The sequence below is a fragment of the Aspergillus lucknowensis genome (assembly GCF_044049455.1).
Source record: "Aspergillus lucknowensis strain CBS 449.75 chromosome Unknown BJX67scaffold_3, whole genome shotgun sequence".
In the NCBI taxonomy this organism is placed as follows: Eukaryota; Fungi; Ascomycota; class Eurotiomycetes; order Eurotiales; family Aspergillaceae; genus Aspergillus; species Aspergillus lucknowensis.
Window position 1 is genome coordinate 523,880 of NW_027263547.1, and position 17,045 is coordinate 540,924.

Sequence of the window (17,045 nt, forward strand, 5' to 3'; positions counted from 1 at the left end):
AAAGAATGGACAAGGCTGAGTGCGCAATCCGCCTTGCGGTCTACGGCAGCTATAAAAGCCTTGGGATGCCCACTGCAATGGGCCAACATCATCAACACATCAAACATACCGTTCTCTTCAATCCTTTCTTGAACTCAAGATGCGCCTAGCAAACTTTCTCGTCGGCCTCTCAATGGGCATCCAATGGGCCTCGGCCTGTGACCCAACCACAAACTCCTCAACCCCTGGCCTCGACGACCTCTTCCATATCGGCAATGACGGCCCAGCGCCCCCAGAGACCCTGGGTTACTTCATCAACCACGTCGGCCTCCTGACCACCAACCTCGCGGCCCTCAAGCACTTCTACGTTGACATCCTTGGTCTCCGCCAGATCTTCGACGTCACTCTTACCCCCGAATTCACAATCACATACCTGGGCTACGCCCAGGGTGGCAGGAACGGAACAGGCTTCCAAACCGGCGAGGAGCTGAACCGCGAAAAGAACAACCTCGCGGGACTCCTCGAGATTGTCCAGTTCAATGCATCAGACGATAACCTGCTGTCGTCGACAAAGCGCACCAACACCTTCGGACATATCGGCCTGATTGTCCCGGATATCGTCAAGGCTCAGGAGTATCTAGAGAGCAAGGGCGTCCAGATTCTGAAGCGGTACGGAGAACCAATCAAGACGTTTACAGGGCCTGTGAACAATGCCTTTGGTATTGGCGAGTACGCCGGTGCGCATATTGCGGCGAAGAAGAGGCTCATGGAGGCCCAGGGGCTCATTGGGCTGCCGCTTCTGGTCATGGTTGCTGACCCCGATGGCAACTTGGTTGAGATTCAGCAGCAAGAACAGCCGACTGGTGTGTTGTGAGGCTGATACATGCCAGCTATGGTGGATGTATAATAGTGCGGTGTGTATGGGTCCAAGATTCATAGAGCTAGAAGCATACTCTAGTTGGTGAGATTGAGTAGTTGAACTGTTAATGTTAATTCGGGTATTACCTGGCCTTACGAGTAAATTCTTACTGTTCTCCCAGCACTACACCATATACATATACGTCTACCCTTAAAAAAAATCATATCATACTGATCCCAAACCAACCAACCCCACGACAACCACCGCCCCTACAACCCCCCACGCCGAAGTCTCCAGCGCAACCGCCGCACCAGTCTCAGACGACGAATCCGCACCCCCCGTCCCGCTCCCATGGTCATGGTCATGATCCGAGTGCGAGTGCGAGTCAGAATCCGAGCCCGAATCTGACCCGCTCTGCGGCCCCCCATCAGGCGTCGAGACATTCGCGCTCCGCTCCGCCGCAGCCCCGCTGAATGGGATCGCCCTGACCCCGGTATTATTCCTGCACACCGTAGAAGGCGGCGGCGGGACGCGGGATGTGGTGAGTTGGAGGTCCGCGCACTGTCACTCGAAAGTAAGAGGAGGTTAAAAGGAAGAAGAGGGCGGGGAGGAGAAACGAACAGCATACAACCCGCCATTCGGATCCGCATTCGTCTGCACCTGGAGCGTAGCATTCAACCCGTCCACCAACTCGACACCAGTACCCAGTACGTCTGCGTCGAGGACGACATGCGGATCGCAGAACTCGCCGAGCCCCTCGACGCGGAATGTCTTGCGCAGGGTGATGTTGTAGTTCGTGTCTGGGTCTGTTCCGAGGGCGAGGAGGAACTCGACGGCTGTTTGGTCGTGGCCCATGTCTAGAGCGATTGGGAAGGACGAGGACGAGGAGGAGTCTGAGGAGATAGGGATCTGAGTGCGGCTTGATGAGGGGGTGGTGAAGCCGCCGCAGGGGAATGTGCCCATTGTTTCTTCATTGCTGCCGCGGGAGGGAGGGTAGTTGAGGATGAAATGGGCGGTTGTTAGGGGGGTGAATGTGAGGATGGGGAAAAGGAGGGACTTCATGGTGACAATAGTTAGAGATGACCGGGCGAAGATGGGAGTAGTTAGAGAGGAGAGGTATGGGATATGGGAGCTCTAGGCTATATACGATGACTTATGTATACCCCTGATAGCTTGTATGTAGCACGGAATTTCTGGGTCCATTGAATAATTATTGAAACTCCTGTTGAGCTAATTTCTTGCTTTTTAGTGAGTCCAGAACGTGGCATTACAGCTGTTAATTCCATTCAGTCCTTTTGACAGAAGCGATATACCCCCCGCGCAGAGAGGAGTCCACCTGTAGAGCCAAGCTTCAGTGACAGATGCCAGACAAATCTCGACTGGTGGTAATACCCGAGAACCAAGATGCTAGCACTGATCAGGGAAGAAAATGTGCTCATATCTGCTCACGGCTCAAGCCACGCGGGATCTGGATGGATCGATCCCCATCAAGAGCCCTGGGTCATTGATAGGCGAACCAATGCCGGGCAACGCCTGGCGGAAAACAAAGGTGGTAGGTTATCAAATTGCTCTGGAGGAGAGAAACTCGGGGACTTGAACCCGCTGGTGTTCTGGCGTAGCATTGTTCTATCCAAGAGCAATTTATGCTGTTGAGCCAACGCGACGTTCCATTGATGATACGACGGGTTTACTTCTAAACTTTGACGAAACACTGAAATAAAACGCCAGTAACTTGAACTTATGCCACCAAACCATGTCTCACAACAGCTCAATGCGCATGCGACTCGTTCCATTGGAAAAAGCGCCCAACAACAAGCTCCCCAAGGAAGGAGCCACCAAGGACAGCGCAGAAATATCCCTCGTTCATCGTCATTACAGCCAGCATCCTAAAGTTTAAATCAGCTCGGGCCACCCCGCGAATCACATGGACATACAGCAGATATGTTACTCCCGTGATGCACAAGAAAATAAGAGCCCGCGGGAGGTCCACGCTAAATCGCCAGGGGAGAATCTCTGGATTGTCCCGGTAGACCACCTTGACGGACTCCTCAACGCCCTGCGCGGTGACCAGCGTTCCTGCCTTTGCGTCTGGGTCTGAGTGGATGCGACCGGCTTCAGAGGTCTTCCCAGCGACGACAACGTAGCGGCGCTTGAGGTGGGCATTTAGCCAGCGCTGCTCCATGTAGACCCTGAATGCGACGAGGCATCGGGCGATGGCGGATAGAATAATCAAGAAGATACAAGTTCCAGCGTACGAGCCGTTGGAGGAGGGGGTCCACTGCGAAGAGAAGAGGGGCGAGCTGTGGGAGTTTGTAAAGACCATCCCCATAGTCATAGTCGATGAAGCCGTGTTGGAATGATCCATTCCGCTCATCTCCATGTTGGTATTGCTCGAGTTCACAAGAATCTGGGAAAAGGAAGGTAGATATGGCGAAGTAGGTGCCTGTGCTGACCCATGGCTCCGTTTTGGCAGGAACACTATAAATGTGGACAGCGTTGAGCACATTTTCAGCCAACCAGAAAGACGGAAATTTATAATGAGCAGATTATTAGCCATGGCATTCAAGGTATCGCCGGTGGTGCGTTTCTCGCCCTTGTCCACGATTTTCATGCCATTACCATCCCGATGAGGATGGTTGGGAGTTTAAAGTTGACAACGCCTGTTTGAGATGACGAACAAACGACGACAACATGAACATGGACATGGACATGGGAAATATGGATATGGGCAACGGACCCAGTCCTTTCTACCTCCAGAAGATTTACTGGGCGGTTGTAGGCAGCTTCGTCGGAGCCGCCACCTTTGCCAACATCGTTGACCACTTCCTAGCCTTTCAAAGGTCAGATTTCTGCAAGACGTAAAGATACGCGCTAATCCACGCAGACTGCGGGACTCTACACTCACTCCTTCGAAGCCCAAGTCACTCTTCTTCAGCGCGTATGCAACTCTGACAGCGCTCGCCCGCGAGGCAAGCTACGCGACTCCCCCTCCAATATCGATCTATGACCGCAAATTTCATTATGCACCGCTGGGCCCGGTGGCCATCGCCGTAGCCAATATGATCGTTGTCGTTGTTCTTTGCTTCTACAAGCTCGATACACAGGATCAGTGGTCGTGGGAAGATATAGGCTATCGCACAGGCTTCATCACGATCGCGCAATTACCGTTGATCTTTCTGTTAGCGGGACGACAGAACATCCTTGGCCTCATCGCAGGCATAGACTACCAGCGCTTAAGCTGGCTCCATAGATGGGTAGCACGGACAGTCTGGCTATGCGCGACATTCCACATGGGGTTCTGGTTTCGGAGCTGGGGCCGGTATCATTATATCGCTTCTCAGCTGCAGAACGATTACTTCGCGAAAAGGGGATTCGCGGCTTGGTGTATTTTGACCTTCATTGTCATTTCGTCTATGCGTCCGGTCCGGAGTTTGGGGTATGAGTTTTTCGTGATCCAGCATTTGGTGATGTTTGTTGGGTTTATCATCGCAGTTTGGTTACACGCCACCGCAGAGGTCAAAGTCTGGGTTTGGATTTCTATCGGGTTGTTAGTTTTTGACCGTGTCGCGCGATATACATGGGCAACGTATATCAACTTGTCGATCTTTCGCCGGTCTTCTGGGTCATCACGCACGCTCTGGGCGAACAGTGCATCGTTCACACCATTACCGGGGAATGTCACCCGAATCACCATCGAGAACCCAGGCACCGGTTGGAGCGCAGGCCAGTATATGTTCCTCGCCTGCCATGCCATTGCGCCCCTGCAAACCCACCCATTCACCATTGCATCTATCCCCGAAGACAAGAAGATAGAGCTCCTCGTCCGTGCCGAGAAAGGCAGCACAAGACGGTTCTTCCAATACGCACTGAAGCATGCCCACGTCCTCGGGACGGAACCTGCCACTTCTAGCAAGAAAACACGCGCAGTATTCCTCGACGGGCCATACGGGAGACTCCGCTCACTTCGTCAGTTTGACAGTGTTGTCCTCATTGCCGGCGGAATGGGCGCCACATTCACAGTGCCCCTCCTCCGCGATATTGTGGCGCGTTGGAAGGAGGGCTCTGTTCGGGGAACTCAGGCTGTGACGAGGCGTATCCGCTTCATATGGGCTATCAAATCACGCGCACACCTCAGTTGGTTCGAAACACAGTTGCGGGCGATGCCCACGGATGTGGACGCCTGTCAATGCGAGGATCCAGACATAGCTCGAGGGGTCGAGATTGGTATATACGTCACTTGCGATGAGAAATTGGAACAACCGCCCTCAAATGTGCCCTGTCAGCCGAAAACAGCTCTACCCGCACGACCCGAGCGAGGCGGGACGAGGGATAGTGACGAAGAGAGATCGGGTGCGGCAGAGAAAGACGGCCCCTTTATCTCCTCCCCAAGAACCGGTGGATGTCACTGCACCGCAACCACTCAAGATGACACGGCCGATACGCGCGTCCGATGCACCTGCTCCGGCCTCACGCCTCAATCCTCCACTTCCCCGAGCCTACCATTGCTTTTTGGGCGCCCCGCAACCCGTCCAATTATCCGCAAAGCGCTCGAAGAAGCCGAAGGTGAGAGCGCCGTTATCGTTTGCGGACCGCGAGGGCTATCCGACGACGTGCGCCGCAGCGTCGTCTATCTCAGCGACGAACGGGCAGTCCACAAGGGGACAGGCGCACAGGGTATTTATCTCCATGTCGAGAATTTTGGGTGGTAGACTCAACTTAGTTCTATAATCGTTAAATCTATCAAGGCGAAGGCGGAAGTAAATGAAGTGTCTCAAGTGGAACTAGGGCCTTCTGTAGTCCCAAGACCGCCGCTCAAGTTGGGTGTGGGATAACTCAAAGGAAGGCTGGACCGAATCTCCTCGCGTTGAGACACCACTCCTGGCCTCTCCAAAAGATCGAGACTGTCCCAAGGATGATCCACAAGGCATGTCACGAATCAAGGTGGACTCCTTGCTGGGATTGAGTCTTGGTATTTTGGAGAGATGAGAAGTCCCTGAAGAGAAAGAGGGGGAAAGTCTCCAAAATGCCAAGACCTTGTTACCTTGACAAACTATAAATTCCTCTATGAAGCGCCCTGCAGTGAGGGATCGATACACCTGCAACCTGAGTCTTCATTCTCGCCAAAGGCAACACCCAGATTCGAGGAATCTGCTATTCTCAAGTTATCCAAGTTCCCCCAGAACAGCCCCAAAATGTCATCCCAGTCTCCCAATCCCCTCTCAGCGCCCATACACATACTCTCCCTGTTGAAGGACCTCCACAAGAAGTCCCTCGACCAGGAAGCGCAGCTCGCCAAAAGGGACAATGGAAAGGTCTTCTCAGACAAAATCATCAGCGACCTCGAAGACCAGCACCAGGAGCAGCAGCAGAAACATCCCAACGACAGCACTAGCCATTCAAGCACAGCGGCAGAATTCGACGCCCTCATGCTGGACAAATTCATCGCACTCGACGAGGATAAATGCCAGTTCATGTATCAGCTTATCACTGCCATGGGGGCGACGAATGTCGTTGAGGCTGGGACAAGTTTCGGCGTTAGTACCATCTACCTTGCGCTGGGTGTTGGGAGGGTCAAGAGCGCCACTGGGAAGGGAGGCGTTGTGATTGCGACGGAAAAGGAGAAGGCGAAGGCAGATGTTGCGAGGGGGTACTGGGCACAGTGTGGGAAGGTAGTTGAGGATGAGATTGATTTGAGGGTCGGCGATTTGCTGGAGACGCTGAGGGTCGATTTGCCGAGGGAGATTGATCTGCTCTTGCTTGACAGTAAGTTCAACGCTCGTGCTACGGTATTGTCTTTGTTCAGGGACTGACTGGGGCAGTATGGTCTGCGCTGGCTTTGCCGACGCTCAAGACCGTTCTGCCGCGTCTTCGACCTGGCGCTGTTGTGCTTACGGATAATACGATATCCAGCGCGAAGGGATATGCGGATCTGTTGGCTTTCCTTAGAAACCCGGAGAATGGGTTTCAGAATATGACGCTGCCTTTTACAAATGGCTTTGAGATGAGCGTTTACCTTCCAAAGTCCTAATAGATGAGAATTGTTTCGCAAAAGCCATCTATGCTTTCAGTGAATAACATAGGGTCCAAATGATGCAATATAACCAATGGGTATTGGTGCTTTGGTATACATTCATGGCTAAATGTAGTCACGCCGCAGCCTGCCTCTCCAGCATTTGACCGTACACCTCCAAAACCTTCCCAATCATGCGGACGACATCCCAAACAGCTTCTCCGCTCAATAACTTTGCCCAAATCTTGATAACCCGGGAGCACAAATCAGGAATATGCGGTGCCACCCCTCTATTACTTTCAAAATAGAAACCAGGGTCCGCTTCCGCCACCATATCGACAATATATGCAAGCAATCTGCTTTCATCCTCGTCAAGAGGCGCATCAGGGGAGCGGTAATGCATGGCGATCAACCACTTACTTATAACGAAGGCGCACTCCAGGGCACAAAGTGCATGTTGAAGAGACCAGATAAAAGCTTGACTGCGTGCCACGATGTTGACGCCGATTTTGACGGGGATGCTAAGTGCGTGTGCGGAGTAGAGTACGGCGCGAGTGAGCTTATGACTTGGTTCTAGGTCTGGGCTTTGGTGAATAGACTGAGCGATTCCGTGGGGGTCGTGGGTGTTCAGAGAGCGCCAAGGGCCGACGTCAACGGTTAGTCGGATATAGGCCATTCGGAGTAAGGCTGTCGAGTTGAAGGATATCGGGCCCTGTGGACTTCCAGGACTGAAGGACGATTCCGGATCCATATACCATCCGTTCTGCCAATTTCGGAGTGCTTGCTCCACGGCTGCAACGTCTGTAGGAGCTATGCCTTGTTCCGGGGGAGCTTTGCATTTGCTCGTCTTCCGCAGGAAGTAGATGTGTTGTATCAATGCGAGTATCAGTGCATACCCGCCTAATGAAGAGTGTCCCTTTGGGGTCTCATTGCTATCACCACGTTGCTTCGAAAATAGATACGAGAAACTAGATTGAAATGCCGATTCAGGCTCAGATTCTTTCCGAGCTGCCTGCCAGTCTTTTTCACTTGCAGCTGCCCAGTCCTTTTCTCGCGAAGGCAGATAGATATCGAGTTCGCAGTTCAGAATCGGAGGCGGGGTATCGTATACAATGGTGTGGAAGATGAAAAAGCAGAAGATAATAGTGGCCGTCCTTTTAAACCCTTCTATATTGATCCATTTGTGCCACGTTATGTTTTCTGGTGTCTGGGTCTGTGCCTCCAGAAACCGTTCTTCTCGCACGAGACTGGATAGAGTATTCTGCAAGCCAATGGCTTCATTATAGATGGCCTTTGAATTTGCCCATGTTGCTATGGCCATCAACAAGAGCAGTGTCTTTGCAGCCGATAGTGCCCCAAATTGACTAGTGCTGTGCCCATTCGCGGACATGCCTGGTGGTAATTCTTGAACAGAGGAAGAGTCTCGAAGCCAGCGTGGATTTGGGGCTTGTGAGTCAGTCGGCAATCCATGTTCTGCCGAGAAAGTCCTCCTGCATTGTTCTGCTTTGTGGCAACGCAGACGTTCCGTGACGATGGCCTGAGAAGTCCTGAAAAACATTACAGCGTTGTCATGGTCAAAACTTGACTGGGCTCCAATAGCAGCCATGGCTAAGATTAAATCGACTGGATATTGTGCATACGAGAATGTTGGGAGATGTAGAAATGGTAAATGACGGTGGAATCCTGAGAAGTAAGTTGCGATATAGCGAGCCATCGTATGGCGGGACGGGGGAAAGAAGTCAGCCGGCAGAACAGAAGTGAACAGCTGGATTTCGGCAGTTAAATGGCCCCAGTCTTGCTGTGTGAGCCTCCAGGGCTCCTGTCTGAACTTTTCAGAGGGACACGACTCAAAGGAAGGAAATGTTGATGAAAACTCATCAAGTAAGTATGGTGCTGAAGTATGAGTCGCAGTCATGTCTCGTGAGACAACACTTGGGTTTTGCCATTGAGCATATGAACACTGAGGCATCTGGGGGCCGAAGAGGGGAGAGGGTGAAAAGGGGAGAAGTGGTTGGCCAACAAAAGCTGCTGCTATACCATCTGTATATGGGATGGTCATACTGTCGATGAATAGAGCGAAGTCATCAAAGTCGCGGGTCGGTTGAGCCAATGTCTGGTGAGACGTTCTGGTTGACGGTTCAATGGATGATGCTGTCAGGTCGCCTAAGAAGGCCTCTGGGTTGTTTGGAGCAGGTAGATTTGAATCTGGCATGAACTGAGCATGTTGCCGTAGGTTATTGTGGCCATTCGAGAGCGTCTCCAAGTCGCCATGGTCGATCACGGCATGAACATTGGTGTGGGAAAGGCGAAGATGACGAGCAAGTAGATCACTATTGAGTCAGACCAGAAAAGCTCATACCCAAGCAAGAGCAAAATCGGGACGGCAGGTGAGTACCTCCGTGTAAAGCCTTCCGAGCAGACCGTGCAGCGGAAGGGTTTCTCTTTGGTATCTAGACGGCAATGAGAACCAAATTCACTTTATACCAGGAGAACGATCATACGTAGCCGCTCGTGTCGCCGTAGATGCTCATTCCGTAGAAATTCTCTGGCGCAGAACTGGCATCGGAACACTCTTTTGCTTCTTTTTGGATTGATCGTTCGGGCCTGGCCAGGAGGCAGAGCCTCCCCTGCAGCATCCTGGTCACCCCCCTCAGCTGCGGGCAGATTACCTCTTTTCTTGACCGTCATTCTCAAATTATCACCAGCAAATAAGATAAGACCAGACACCGGGAACCTGAATTCGTGAATTGACTCAACCTGTACGAGAATGCTTAGTCAGGCATGAACCGTTGAGGCGGGGCAAAAGTGCCTTCCAAAGACCGAAGTCAGTTTGTACAAAGGCCATGGTATTGAACCTTGCGACACCTGGCTGAAATATCTGGCTATCTCTCTAAAATCCCTCGAGCAGATTGCCTCTGTCACTCTTATTCTACTGGCCAGGTATAACATCGTTCGACGAAGGAGTGATGTCCAGATAAACCTATGTTAATCCCGAAGACCTTGATTGGTGAGCGGGTATCAAAAGAAGCTCGGGCATACACCCGGCCAAGGACGCTAGCGTGAGATATATGTACTGCCTTGAGCTCTGTGTTCGTGAAAAGGGCTGCGGCACCGGAAGGAACGCGGGTTCGCGAACAAATGGTATACGTTGAACGTTTTTAAGCAGCGGAGGCTAACATCAGGAAACCCAAATCAGAACCCCAGTCCGAAGACCATACCTACTCGCCGCACGAAGCGCACAAGCATAACATGGCCCTCCAGACGTTCGAACCACAGCAGTCTTTCCATGTTGCGCACACCAAGCCCTCGCGACAACCTCAGCTCCGGAGGCGGTAGCATTAATTACCATGATTTCATCGTCGGACGTGAAAGGTTGATAATCGTCGATGGTGTTCACTGAAATCTCCTGGCGTTTATACTTGAGAAGTTCACGGCGATGGACTTCATGGGCTTGGCTTCCCTCATTCGGGGAGCAGTGTGGAAGCGTAACGAAGACAGGGTTGTACTCCATTTTAAAGAGCATAGTTTCGCGCCAGTTATCCAATATTCTGAACTCAAGGTAGGCGTTGTAGAGCCACGCGCTATTCGGGTTGGTTGGATCGACTTGTTTCCAGCGCTGTAGGTTGAAAGATTCTAACTCCCATGTTGAGTCCTCTTGTGTGGGTGGATCGAGCGTGACCCATTCGCTGGGGTCGATTATTCCGACCATTTCATGGCCTTGCTGCTCGTCTAGGAGAGGGTCTGCGGCGCAGGCGCTTGACTTCGGGGGCTTTAGAAGCGCAGTAGATGGGTTGAAGTACAAAGTCGTAATCACGCAATGCTGTGGCAGCGTCTCATCTTCGGGGTACCTTATGCGCGCAGCTGGACACGGGCCTATCCATCCATTGAGTGACGTGACGCCTGGGAGGCAGCCAAGAACACGGCCCAGAACAGACCGAATCCTCCAGTAGGAGCATTGGGGTAGGGCCAGGCCGGATTCCTGGCTCTTAGACGGCCCTATATACTCAAGGGACGGCGTGCTGCAGATTAATGTGTTCATCAAGATATAGGCGAAGCTAGCACCAGGAAGCATCACTCCATACATCCAGTCCTGCTGGACGAACCACATGGGCTCATTATTACGCCAATCACGATAGGCTTTGTCGAAGCCCTGGCGCACCTCGCTGAGGTATGGCCATTTCATTCGCTCCGCAAAGAGAAGTAGTCCTTCCAGCTGACGTCCATAGTTTGCTGGTAGAAGTTTTATTGCCCTCCCTGACGGATCCAATTTAGCCTCTTGCCTAGCCCGAACGAGGGCGAGCTTTTGCCGTTCATCAGTTTCCTGGTCAATTGCCTGTATTTCCGCTGCATCCGCAGCTTCTGCCTTAGCCATCTCCGCCATAATAACCTCCTTTTCCTCGTCTGTCGCGAGTTGTGTCGCCCGTTGAAATGCATCCCGAGCTCGTGCATAATTCTTATACTTCATGCAAGCCCGTCCCAATACCACATAACTATCAGCACGCGTCGGATCTATGGCGCTCAGAACAAGTGCCTCCTTTGCGGCACCCTGGTAATTTTCAATGGCGAACATAAGTTCAGCCCTTTTCTTGATATATCCGTAGTTGGCAAGATCAATCTGGATTGCCTGGCTATAGAGATCGCCAGCGACCTCGATTTGTCCATCCGCGGCGGCGTTGTCCCCTTGGCGCATGAGCTCTTCAGCTCTCTCCCGTTCCTGTGGCGATATCCCGGCCATCATCGCTTCGGACACGTCCGCTCGTAACTCGAACTGATCAATCAACTCGAGTCGTGTGTTTTGAAACCAGAGATTGCTGAGAATCATGGTAGCGAAAGCCGAATCGTTAAATCCGAACACGCCCGCATCCCCATACTCCTCAAGGCGTAAAGCAAGTACCTTTCCCAGAATCATGTACACGAAGAAGGACCACCCGCCCTCGGAGGTGCCTTCGTTAAATGTGGTCGCCGGTTGTGAAACAGTCATCACAGTCGATATATCAATTCGCTTGAGCAAGTCATAGATGAGAGTAACAACGCGTTCTGCATGACTAGAGGAGCGTGCTGCCACGAAGTCCCACACCTCTTGCCCTAAAACCTCGCTTATGATGGCCGCCTCGTCCTCTTGGCTCAATGGCGCTTGGGTGCAGCGTGCCTCTTCTACTCTGCGAAGAAGAACGGCCGGTACGAAAGCAAAGTCCGGCATGTCGGGAAAGGGCACGAGAGACCGTATTTGGAGTCGCCCATGGAGTATTTCTGCGTCCCAGTAGTCAATTCCGAAACCTTCGACAGTGACCGTTCCCGGGTTCACATTCTCATATGCAGGGTAGGCCTCAGCTTCAAGGAGAATATTATCCTCATCGGCGGGCTCATCCTCCAATTCTCTCTTCATGAACTTTTTCTGAATCCGATAAGGTCCTATTTCAGTCAGTACTCATATAATGGCAGCGTGCAAGGACCACAAACTGAACGAAGGATGCTCGATGGAACAAAGCAGACTCTGACCAGTAACCTCCTCCCCATACCGATGAACATGCGCAGAGATCCGACGGCTCGACGCCGAGGGCATCCGGATAGTGAACAGCAAGCCCCCCAACCACTTCGCCTCCAAGACGTCCTGCGCGCTCATCAATATTTTAGCTCGCCAATCCGCGCTTCCATCTTGGCTCTCGCTATTTTCCAATCTGCGCATCTGCTCGGAGGCCAGTTCTCTCTCGGCGTCCGAAATTGGATATCCCGGAAGATTCCGCCGCCCCGCAAGCCGCTTGAGTCTTGATTTGAAGCCTTTCATCCTCGTCGATAGAACAATGATTCAGCCAGATGAAATTGGTAATGCGACGGTTGTCGCCAACACGTCTCCCTTGGTCAGAACCCTCCAAGGGCCTTGAAATTCTCGCAACATAGCCGCACTTAAATTGGAAAGTGGCGGCTGAATACGAGATCCCACCGCCTGCTGCTCCTCAGGTCATTGAGATATTATTGGCGAGTTGGCAACATGAAGCGCCGAACTCCCGAGAAAACAGTGAGCAAATCGCATTTGAGTTCAACTCCACGTGGGATTGGAGGGGTGTTTGTTCGTCCCATGCCCCCTTGACTTGATCAAGCCCTGAATATCGAACCATCTCTCAGTATCGCAGGCAATTGCTCTTCATAAGAAAGTCGAGATTTGAGACAACCCAAGGCCAAATCAATGCTCCGTCCAAGCCAATTGTAACTAAAATCACTGCCGGGATCAGTTGTGCAAAAGGGCCGGACCCTCTGGCGGAGGAGGATCATGACGTAATCAGCACCTGACTCACCACCAAGCTTTCCGGAGGTTCTCCAAAAACCCAACTTGAATCACCAACTCGGAAAAACCCAAATCACTAAATCGCTTAATCACTCTCTGCAAAAGCGAAGATGGTCTTCCGATTTGTACGTTACCTCCCACTCCCTCCCTCCCTCACATACCCCCCACCTTCCAAGGTTCCCCGCACAGCATCCTTACCTTAAAGCAGCCCAAATCCCTCGACCCAATAACCCTCTTCCACGCCCCCAGCCTTCAATCATCGACAAAGGTCCTCAATATCCTGAAATCTGCTTCCGCGGCGGCCAGCGCAGCAGATAGTCCCGTCGGGCGCGGCGAATTCCAACTGGAGATCACCACCGCACCGCCGACGGCAGATCAACTACGGAATATCCTGGACTATGTGAGCGGGGCTCCAGGGTCAGCGGGGAATGTTAGTGGAGCGACGTATGCGGTTTCGGAGATCGTGAAAGGGGCGAGGGATGCAGAGGATGCGGTGAAGAGGTTTAAGGAGGATGAGGGGCGGTTTGTGAGGCCGATAACGGTTGATTGGACAAATGGGCAGGCTGTTGTTGGGGAGAATGAGAGTGCAATTCTGAAAATGGTAAGGCAGGCACATGAGTAGGTGAGAAATTATTGTATAGAAGATTGCGATTGTGTTTTATCATCTACGATACCATCTATGTATCATACACTCAACTCCGTTCATACATAAACGATCATGCATTAAACCCATACTCGCTTAATCAGACAATAGCCACGTCAATCGAGATCCAGCTCGCCCGGAGCACTGCAAATGAAGAGTAAGAGGAAGAATTGAATGAATGCAACGGCCTTAGAATATCGTGCCGAAGGTTCCATCTGTTGCAATAGGTTTGCGCGGAGACAGGCGGCCAGTCCCATCGATGTTGGGCTTACGGTGTCTGCGGCTAGTCAGACTTATGCCCCCTAAATACTCGGAAAGAACATACCTGAATGTAAATCCCACAAACAGTCCCTTGTTCATCTTATCATCTCGCTCCGCCATTTCCTCGAGGGCTCGCTGTTTGTCGTGAACTTCTTTGTACTTGGCCATATCTGCTTCGTTGGTGAAGTCGTCAAAGTAGCCGGCGTCCGTCTCTGAATCCAGCTCGGGCACAAACGGTGGGCGTTGCTCGCGGATATGGTTGAAATCCACCTCGGCGAAATACTCGTGTTCATGAATCTCCTGAATGATCTTGAATCGGTGGTCTTTGGATGCCACCAATCTTGTTATCAGATCCCAGGTCCGCTTCGACAGGAAGTAGTTCGGGTCTTCATAGACCGGTTTTCGAAGGACCTTCTGCCAATTCTTGAGGTTTTGCCAGGTCTCATCGACTGTCGCGCCCGCGAAGGGCGGATATCCAGCCAAAGCCTCGAATAACATACACCCTAAGCTCCAGTAGTCAACTGTAAAGTCGTACTCTTCGCCTTTGAGCACTTCGGGGGCCATGTAGTCAGGAGAACCGACTATCGACTTCGCATAGTTTACCTGGCGTTCTCGGAGGCTGCGGTAGCCCTGGCGACGCTCGGCTACCGTTCGCTGTTCCATTGGGCGGCCGAAAGGGACCGGAGTGTTGCCCACTTCCTCCAGCTTCACGCGCATAGACTCAATTTTACCAGGGTTCAACATGCCCGCCGCAAGGCCGAAGTCCGTTAGCTTCACGTGACCTGACGAGTCAATGAGGAAGTTCTCCGGTTTCAGATCGCGATGGATATAACCAAGCGCGTGTAAAGCGTCGATGCAGCAGAACATCTCCGCGATATAGAACCGGGCATGGCGGTTGTGCAGAACCCCGGTATTATTTAGCAGAGTGCGGAAATCACCTCCCGGTACAAATTCCATCGCAAGGTAAATCTGGGTATCATCCTGGAACGCATACAGCAACTTCACCAGCCACTCGCTTTTCGCCGCAGTCAGGATATCACGCTCTGTGAGGATATGCCGGATCTCATCCAACTTGAACAGTAACTTCTTGCTCATAACCTTCAGGGCGCACACCTCCTTGGTATCTTTCTTAGAGGCCAAGTAAACCTGTCCGTACCCACCTTGGCCAACCTGCGTCAAAATCTGGAAGTCATGTTGACGAAGTCTGGTACGACGCTTGCGGAGGTGGGCCCGTTCCCGACCCAAATATTTCAACAGGGCAGGCTCATACTCTTCCATTGATGTTGCAGGGGGTTCGGGATACGCGGCGCGAAACTGCGAATGGCGGTTTTGGCGGTTATGAACGTAACTTAGAAGGTCAAAATAATGGTCCAGGAAATCTAGTCATATTAGCAGACATGTCCGCGATATCAATTGCTCGCGGACTTACATAGTTGGGTCACATTGACCAGACGCTTTACCCGAGGATCCTGAAGTTTCTCCAATTCTTCCGGCGTCAGCCCGCGCATGGGCACCTGGCGCCTCCCAACACTATCCAGGTCCCGAGTCTGGTACAGTTCCTGGCGGGAGACGGCTGCGGCAGCCGGATTAGGGCCAAGGTCCTTTCCCAGGCGAGTCGAGTTCGGCGGAGTATTTTCCTTGTTAGCCTTTCGAGTTGGACTGGCCGGGCGAATGACGCTTTCGTTGAGCGACTCGCCGCTTTTCGACCTGCCGAACATTGGGTGATTGAAGTGGTTATGTGCATTTTTAGTCGGAGAAGAAGGTTGCAATTTCAAAGCCTTGTCGAAAACATTTGGAAGATCGAATGCGCCTGGGGGCATTCTATTCTTGCTGGGGCTCCCCTGAGGAGTTTGGCTAGGACTGGTGAAAGTCTCATTGCGGGGCGTGGAGGGGCGATCAAAAGCCTCATTGCCGGAGCGGGTGTGGAGGAGAGGAGGAGGATGAGGCAGGCGGACGCCTGAGTGATCGTTCGTGTCGAGTTTGAGTGTCATGATGGCATGAGATTTGGCGAGGTAGTGGTGGATGCTGGGCAGGAGAACCCCTTGGTGAGGGCGCGACTCTTCGCCGACGGTCAGTCGGGCACAATCCGCGTCTGGAAAGCGGCGAGAGGGGTCGACAAGGAGATAACAGGAAACAGAAAAAGAAACGAGTCCGACACGACCCGAGGAGAATAAAGCACGAGACTGCGAAGTCAGACCAAAGAAGAAGAAATTCTTCGAGGGGAAAAAAGCAATGAGAAATGATACACAGGTCGTTCTTGACCAGGAGGTGCAGGAGGAAAGACGGCCGGGGGGAGAGAGAATAGCTTTGTTTGGACGTGGAATAATGGAGAAAGATGGAGGTGTTCTGGAAGGAGATGCCGAGAGCTTGAAAGGGCGGAGCAGCAAACAAAACAAGGAAGCCGCTGAGGGCAGGGGCACCTTCAATTGCTTGTGCTTCCAGAGCAGACGCGAGGGATGGGCTCTGAGCAAAGGCTGGTTGTGAACTTGAAGCTGATGAGGGGAAGCCTGGAGGAGCACAGCCCAGGCGATACGAATTGATGACGACCGGAGCTGAGCTGAAGCTGAGACGAAGCTAAGAGAGAGAAAGAACCCACAATTTGAGATCAATGAGATGCGAATGAGACCTCATGGCCAGCCAGCCACGAGAATCGCGTTCCCAGCCCGATGATCGATGGGGACTCTTGATGGATCTGTGCCCCTCTTGCCACACAAGTCCCACGCTGAGGTCCTTGATTGTTTCCCCAGCAACTCCCTTCCCTCGATCCATCTCAACGCCAGGGGAAATCCGAGCGGATCGAACGCCCTTGATTGGGAGATCGCGAGACTGGGGTTCGCTTGACTCGCTTTCAGCTGCGAGTCATCATCGCTAGTCTTCGCGGGATTCCTCGCAACATTTTTGCGGTTGGAAATCCCGACCAGATTTCTCGACCTCACTTCCACCTTTCCTCCAGACGAGCTTGGGCTTTGAAGAGGACCCTACAACAAGTTCTCGAGGACATTGAATGTGT

General features: G+C 52.3%; 9 protein-coding genes across 9 annotated transcripts; 4 read left to right on the forward strand and 5 right to left on the reverse strand.

The window, feature by feature from the left end:
* Positions 1-55: 55 nt before the first annotated feature.
* On the forward strand, positions 56-980 carry BJX67DRAFT_162443 (VOC family protein). The gene has a single exon (XM_071024965.1). The coding sequence runs from the start codon at positions 140-142 to the stop codon at positions 851-853; it is 714 nt and encodes a 237-aa protein (XP_070890461.1). The 5' UTR covers positions 56-139; the 3' UTR covers positions 854-980.
* BJX67DRAFT_389083 (putative GPI anchored protein) lies at positions 959-1,900 on the reverse strand (the record flags this gene model as incomplete). Its single annotated transcript, XM_071034451.1, has 2 exons — positions 959-1,399; positions 1,460-1,900. 2 exons carry the CDS (start codon positions 1,898-1,900, stop codon positions 1,064-1,066), a joined length of 777 nt encoding a protein of 258 aa, XP_070890462.1. The 3' UTR covers positions 959-1,063.
* Positions 1,901-2,606: 706 nt separating this feature from the next.
* BJX67DRAFT_377251 (copper transporter family protein) lies at positions 2,607-3,218 on the reverse strand (the record flags this gene model as incomplete). The annotated part of the gene is made up of 2 exons (XM_071032058.1): positions 2,607-2,724; positions 2,773-3,218. The coding sequence occupies 2 exons, from the start codon at positions 3,216-3,218 to the stop codon at positions 2,607-2,609; spliced, it is 564 nt and encodes a 187-aa protein (XP_070890463.1).
* A 311-nt stretch (positions 3,219-3,529) lies between these two features.
* Positions 3,530-5,547, forward strand: BJX67DRAFT_377252 (ferric reductase family protein; the record flags this gene model as incomplete). Its single annotated transcript, XM_071032059.1, has 2 exons — positions 3,530-3,678; positions 3,723-5,547. 2 exons carry the CDS (start codon positions 3,530-3,532, stop codon positions 5,545-5,547), a joined length of 1,974 nt encoding a protein of 657 aa, XP_070890464.1.
* Positions 5,548-5,820: 273 nt separating this feature from the next.
* Positions 5,821-6,955, forward strand: BJX67DRAFT_342331 (O-methyltransferase). Its single transcript, XM_071028021.1, has 2 exons — positions 5,821-6,601; positions 6,658-6,955. Exons 1-2 carry the CDS (start codon positions 6,031-6,033, stop codon positions 6,864-6,866), a joined length of 780 nt encoding a protein of 259 aa, XP_070890465.1. The 5' UTR covers positions 5,821-6,030; the 3' UTR covers positions 6,867-6,955.
* Positions 6,926-9,569, reverse strand: BJX67DRAFT_162571 (fungal specific transcription factor domain-containing protein). The gene has a single exon (XM_071024968.1). It carries the CDS (start codon positions 9,058-9,060, stop codon positions 6,985-6,987), a length of 2,076 nt encoding a protein of 691 aa, XP_070890466.1. The 5' UTR covers positions 9,061-9,569; the 3' UTR covers positions 6,926-6,984.
* A 1-nt stretch (position 9,570) lies between these two features.
* BJX67DRAFT_162618 (uncharacterized protein) lies at positions 9,571-12,937 on the reverse strand. The gene is made up of 2 exons (XM_071024969.1): positions 12,309-12,937; positions 9,571-12,260 (listed from the first exon to the last, which is right to left on the reverse strand). The coding sequence occupies exons 1-2, from the start codon at positions 12,631-12,633 to the stop codon at positions 10,027-10,029; spliced, it is 2,559 nt and encodes an 852-aa protein (XP_070890467.1). The 5' UTR covers positions 12,634-12,937; the 3' UTR covers positions 9,571-10,026.
* BJX67DRAFT_342338 (uncharacterized protein) lies at positions 12,934-13,857 on the forward strand. Its single transcript, XM_071028022.1, has 2 exons — positions 12,934-13,256; positions 13,340-13,857. Exons 1-2 carry the CDS (start codon positions 13,242-13,244, stop codon positions 13,751-13,753), a joined length of 429 nt encoding a protein of 142 aa, XP_070890468.1. The 5' UTR covers positions 12,934-13,241; the 3' UTR covers positions 13,754-13,857.
* BJX67DRAFT_342339 (serine/threonine-protein kinase) lies at positions 13,858-16,708 on the reverse strand. Its single transcript, XM_071028023.1, has 3 exons — positions 15,465-16,708; positions 14,100-15,414; positions 13,858-14,051 (listed from the first exon to the last, which is right to left on the reverse strand). The coding sequence occupies exons 1-3, from the start codon at positions 16,024-16,026 to the stop codon at positions 13,964-13,966; spliced, it is 1,965 nt and encodes a 654-aa protein (XP_070890469.1). The 5' UTR covers positions 16,027-16,708; the 3' UTR covers positions 13,858-13,963.
* Between the last annotated feature and the right edge of the window lie 337 nt (positions 16,709-17,045).

What these genes read in the sequence shown, in the direction of transcription:
- BJX67DRAFT_162443 (XM_071024965.1), top strand. Translation starts at nt 140, where the DNA reads ATGCGCCTAGCAAACTTTCTCGTCGGCCTCTCAATGGGCATCCAATGG.
- BJX67DRAFT_342331 (XM_071028021.1), top strand. Translation starts at nt 6,031, where the DNA reads ATGTCATCCCAGTCTCCCAATCCCCTCTCAGCGCCCATACACATACTC. An exon ending in TGATCTGCTCTTGCTTGACA is followed by an intron (nt 6,602 to 6,657) that starts GTAAGTTCAACG and finishes TGACTGGGGCAG; the next exon opens with TATGGTCTGCGCTGGCTTTG.
- BJX67DRAFT_162571 (XM_071024968.1), bottom strand. Translation starts at nt 9,060, where the DNA reads ATGCCAGATTCAAATCTACCTGCTCCAAACAACCCAGAGGCCTTCTTA.
- BJX67DRAFT_162618 (XM_071024969.1), bottom strand. Translation starts at nt 12,633, where the DNA reads ATGAAAGGCTTCAAATCAAGACTCAAGCGGCTTGCGGGGCGGCGGAAT. An exon ending in CATCGAGCATCCTTCGTTCA is followed by an intron (nt 12,261 to 12,308) that starts GTTTGTGGTCCT and finishes TGACTGAAATAG; the next exon opens with GACCTTATCGGATTCAGAAA.
- BJX67DRAFT_342339 (XM_071028023.1), bottom strand. Translation starts at nt 16,026, where the DNA reads ATGACACTCAAACTCGACACGAACGATCACTCAGGCGTCCGCCTGCCT. An exon ending in GGTCAATGTGACCCAACTAT is followed by an intron (nt 15,415 to 15,464) that starts GTAAGTCCGCGA and finishes TAATATGACTAG; the next exon opens with ATTTCCTGGACCATTATTTT. An exon ending in TTTGTGGGATTTACATTCAG is followed by an intron (nt 14,052 to 14,099) that starts GTATGTTCTTTC and finishes GACTAGCCGCAG; the next exon opens with ACACCGTAAGCCCAACATCG.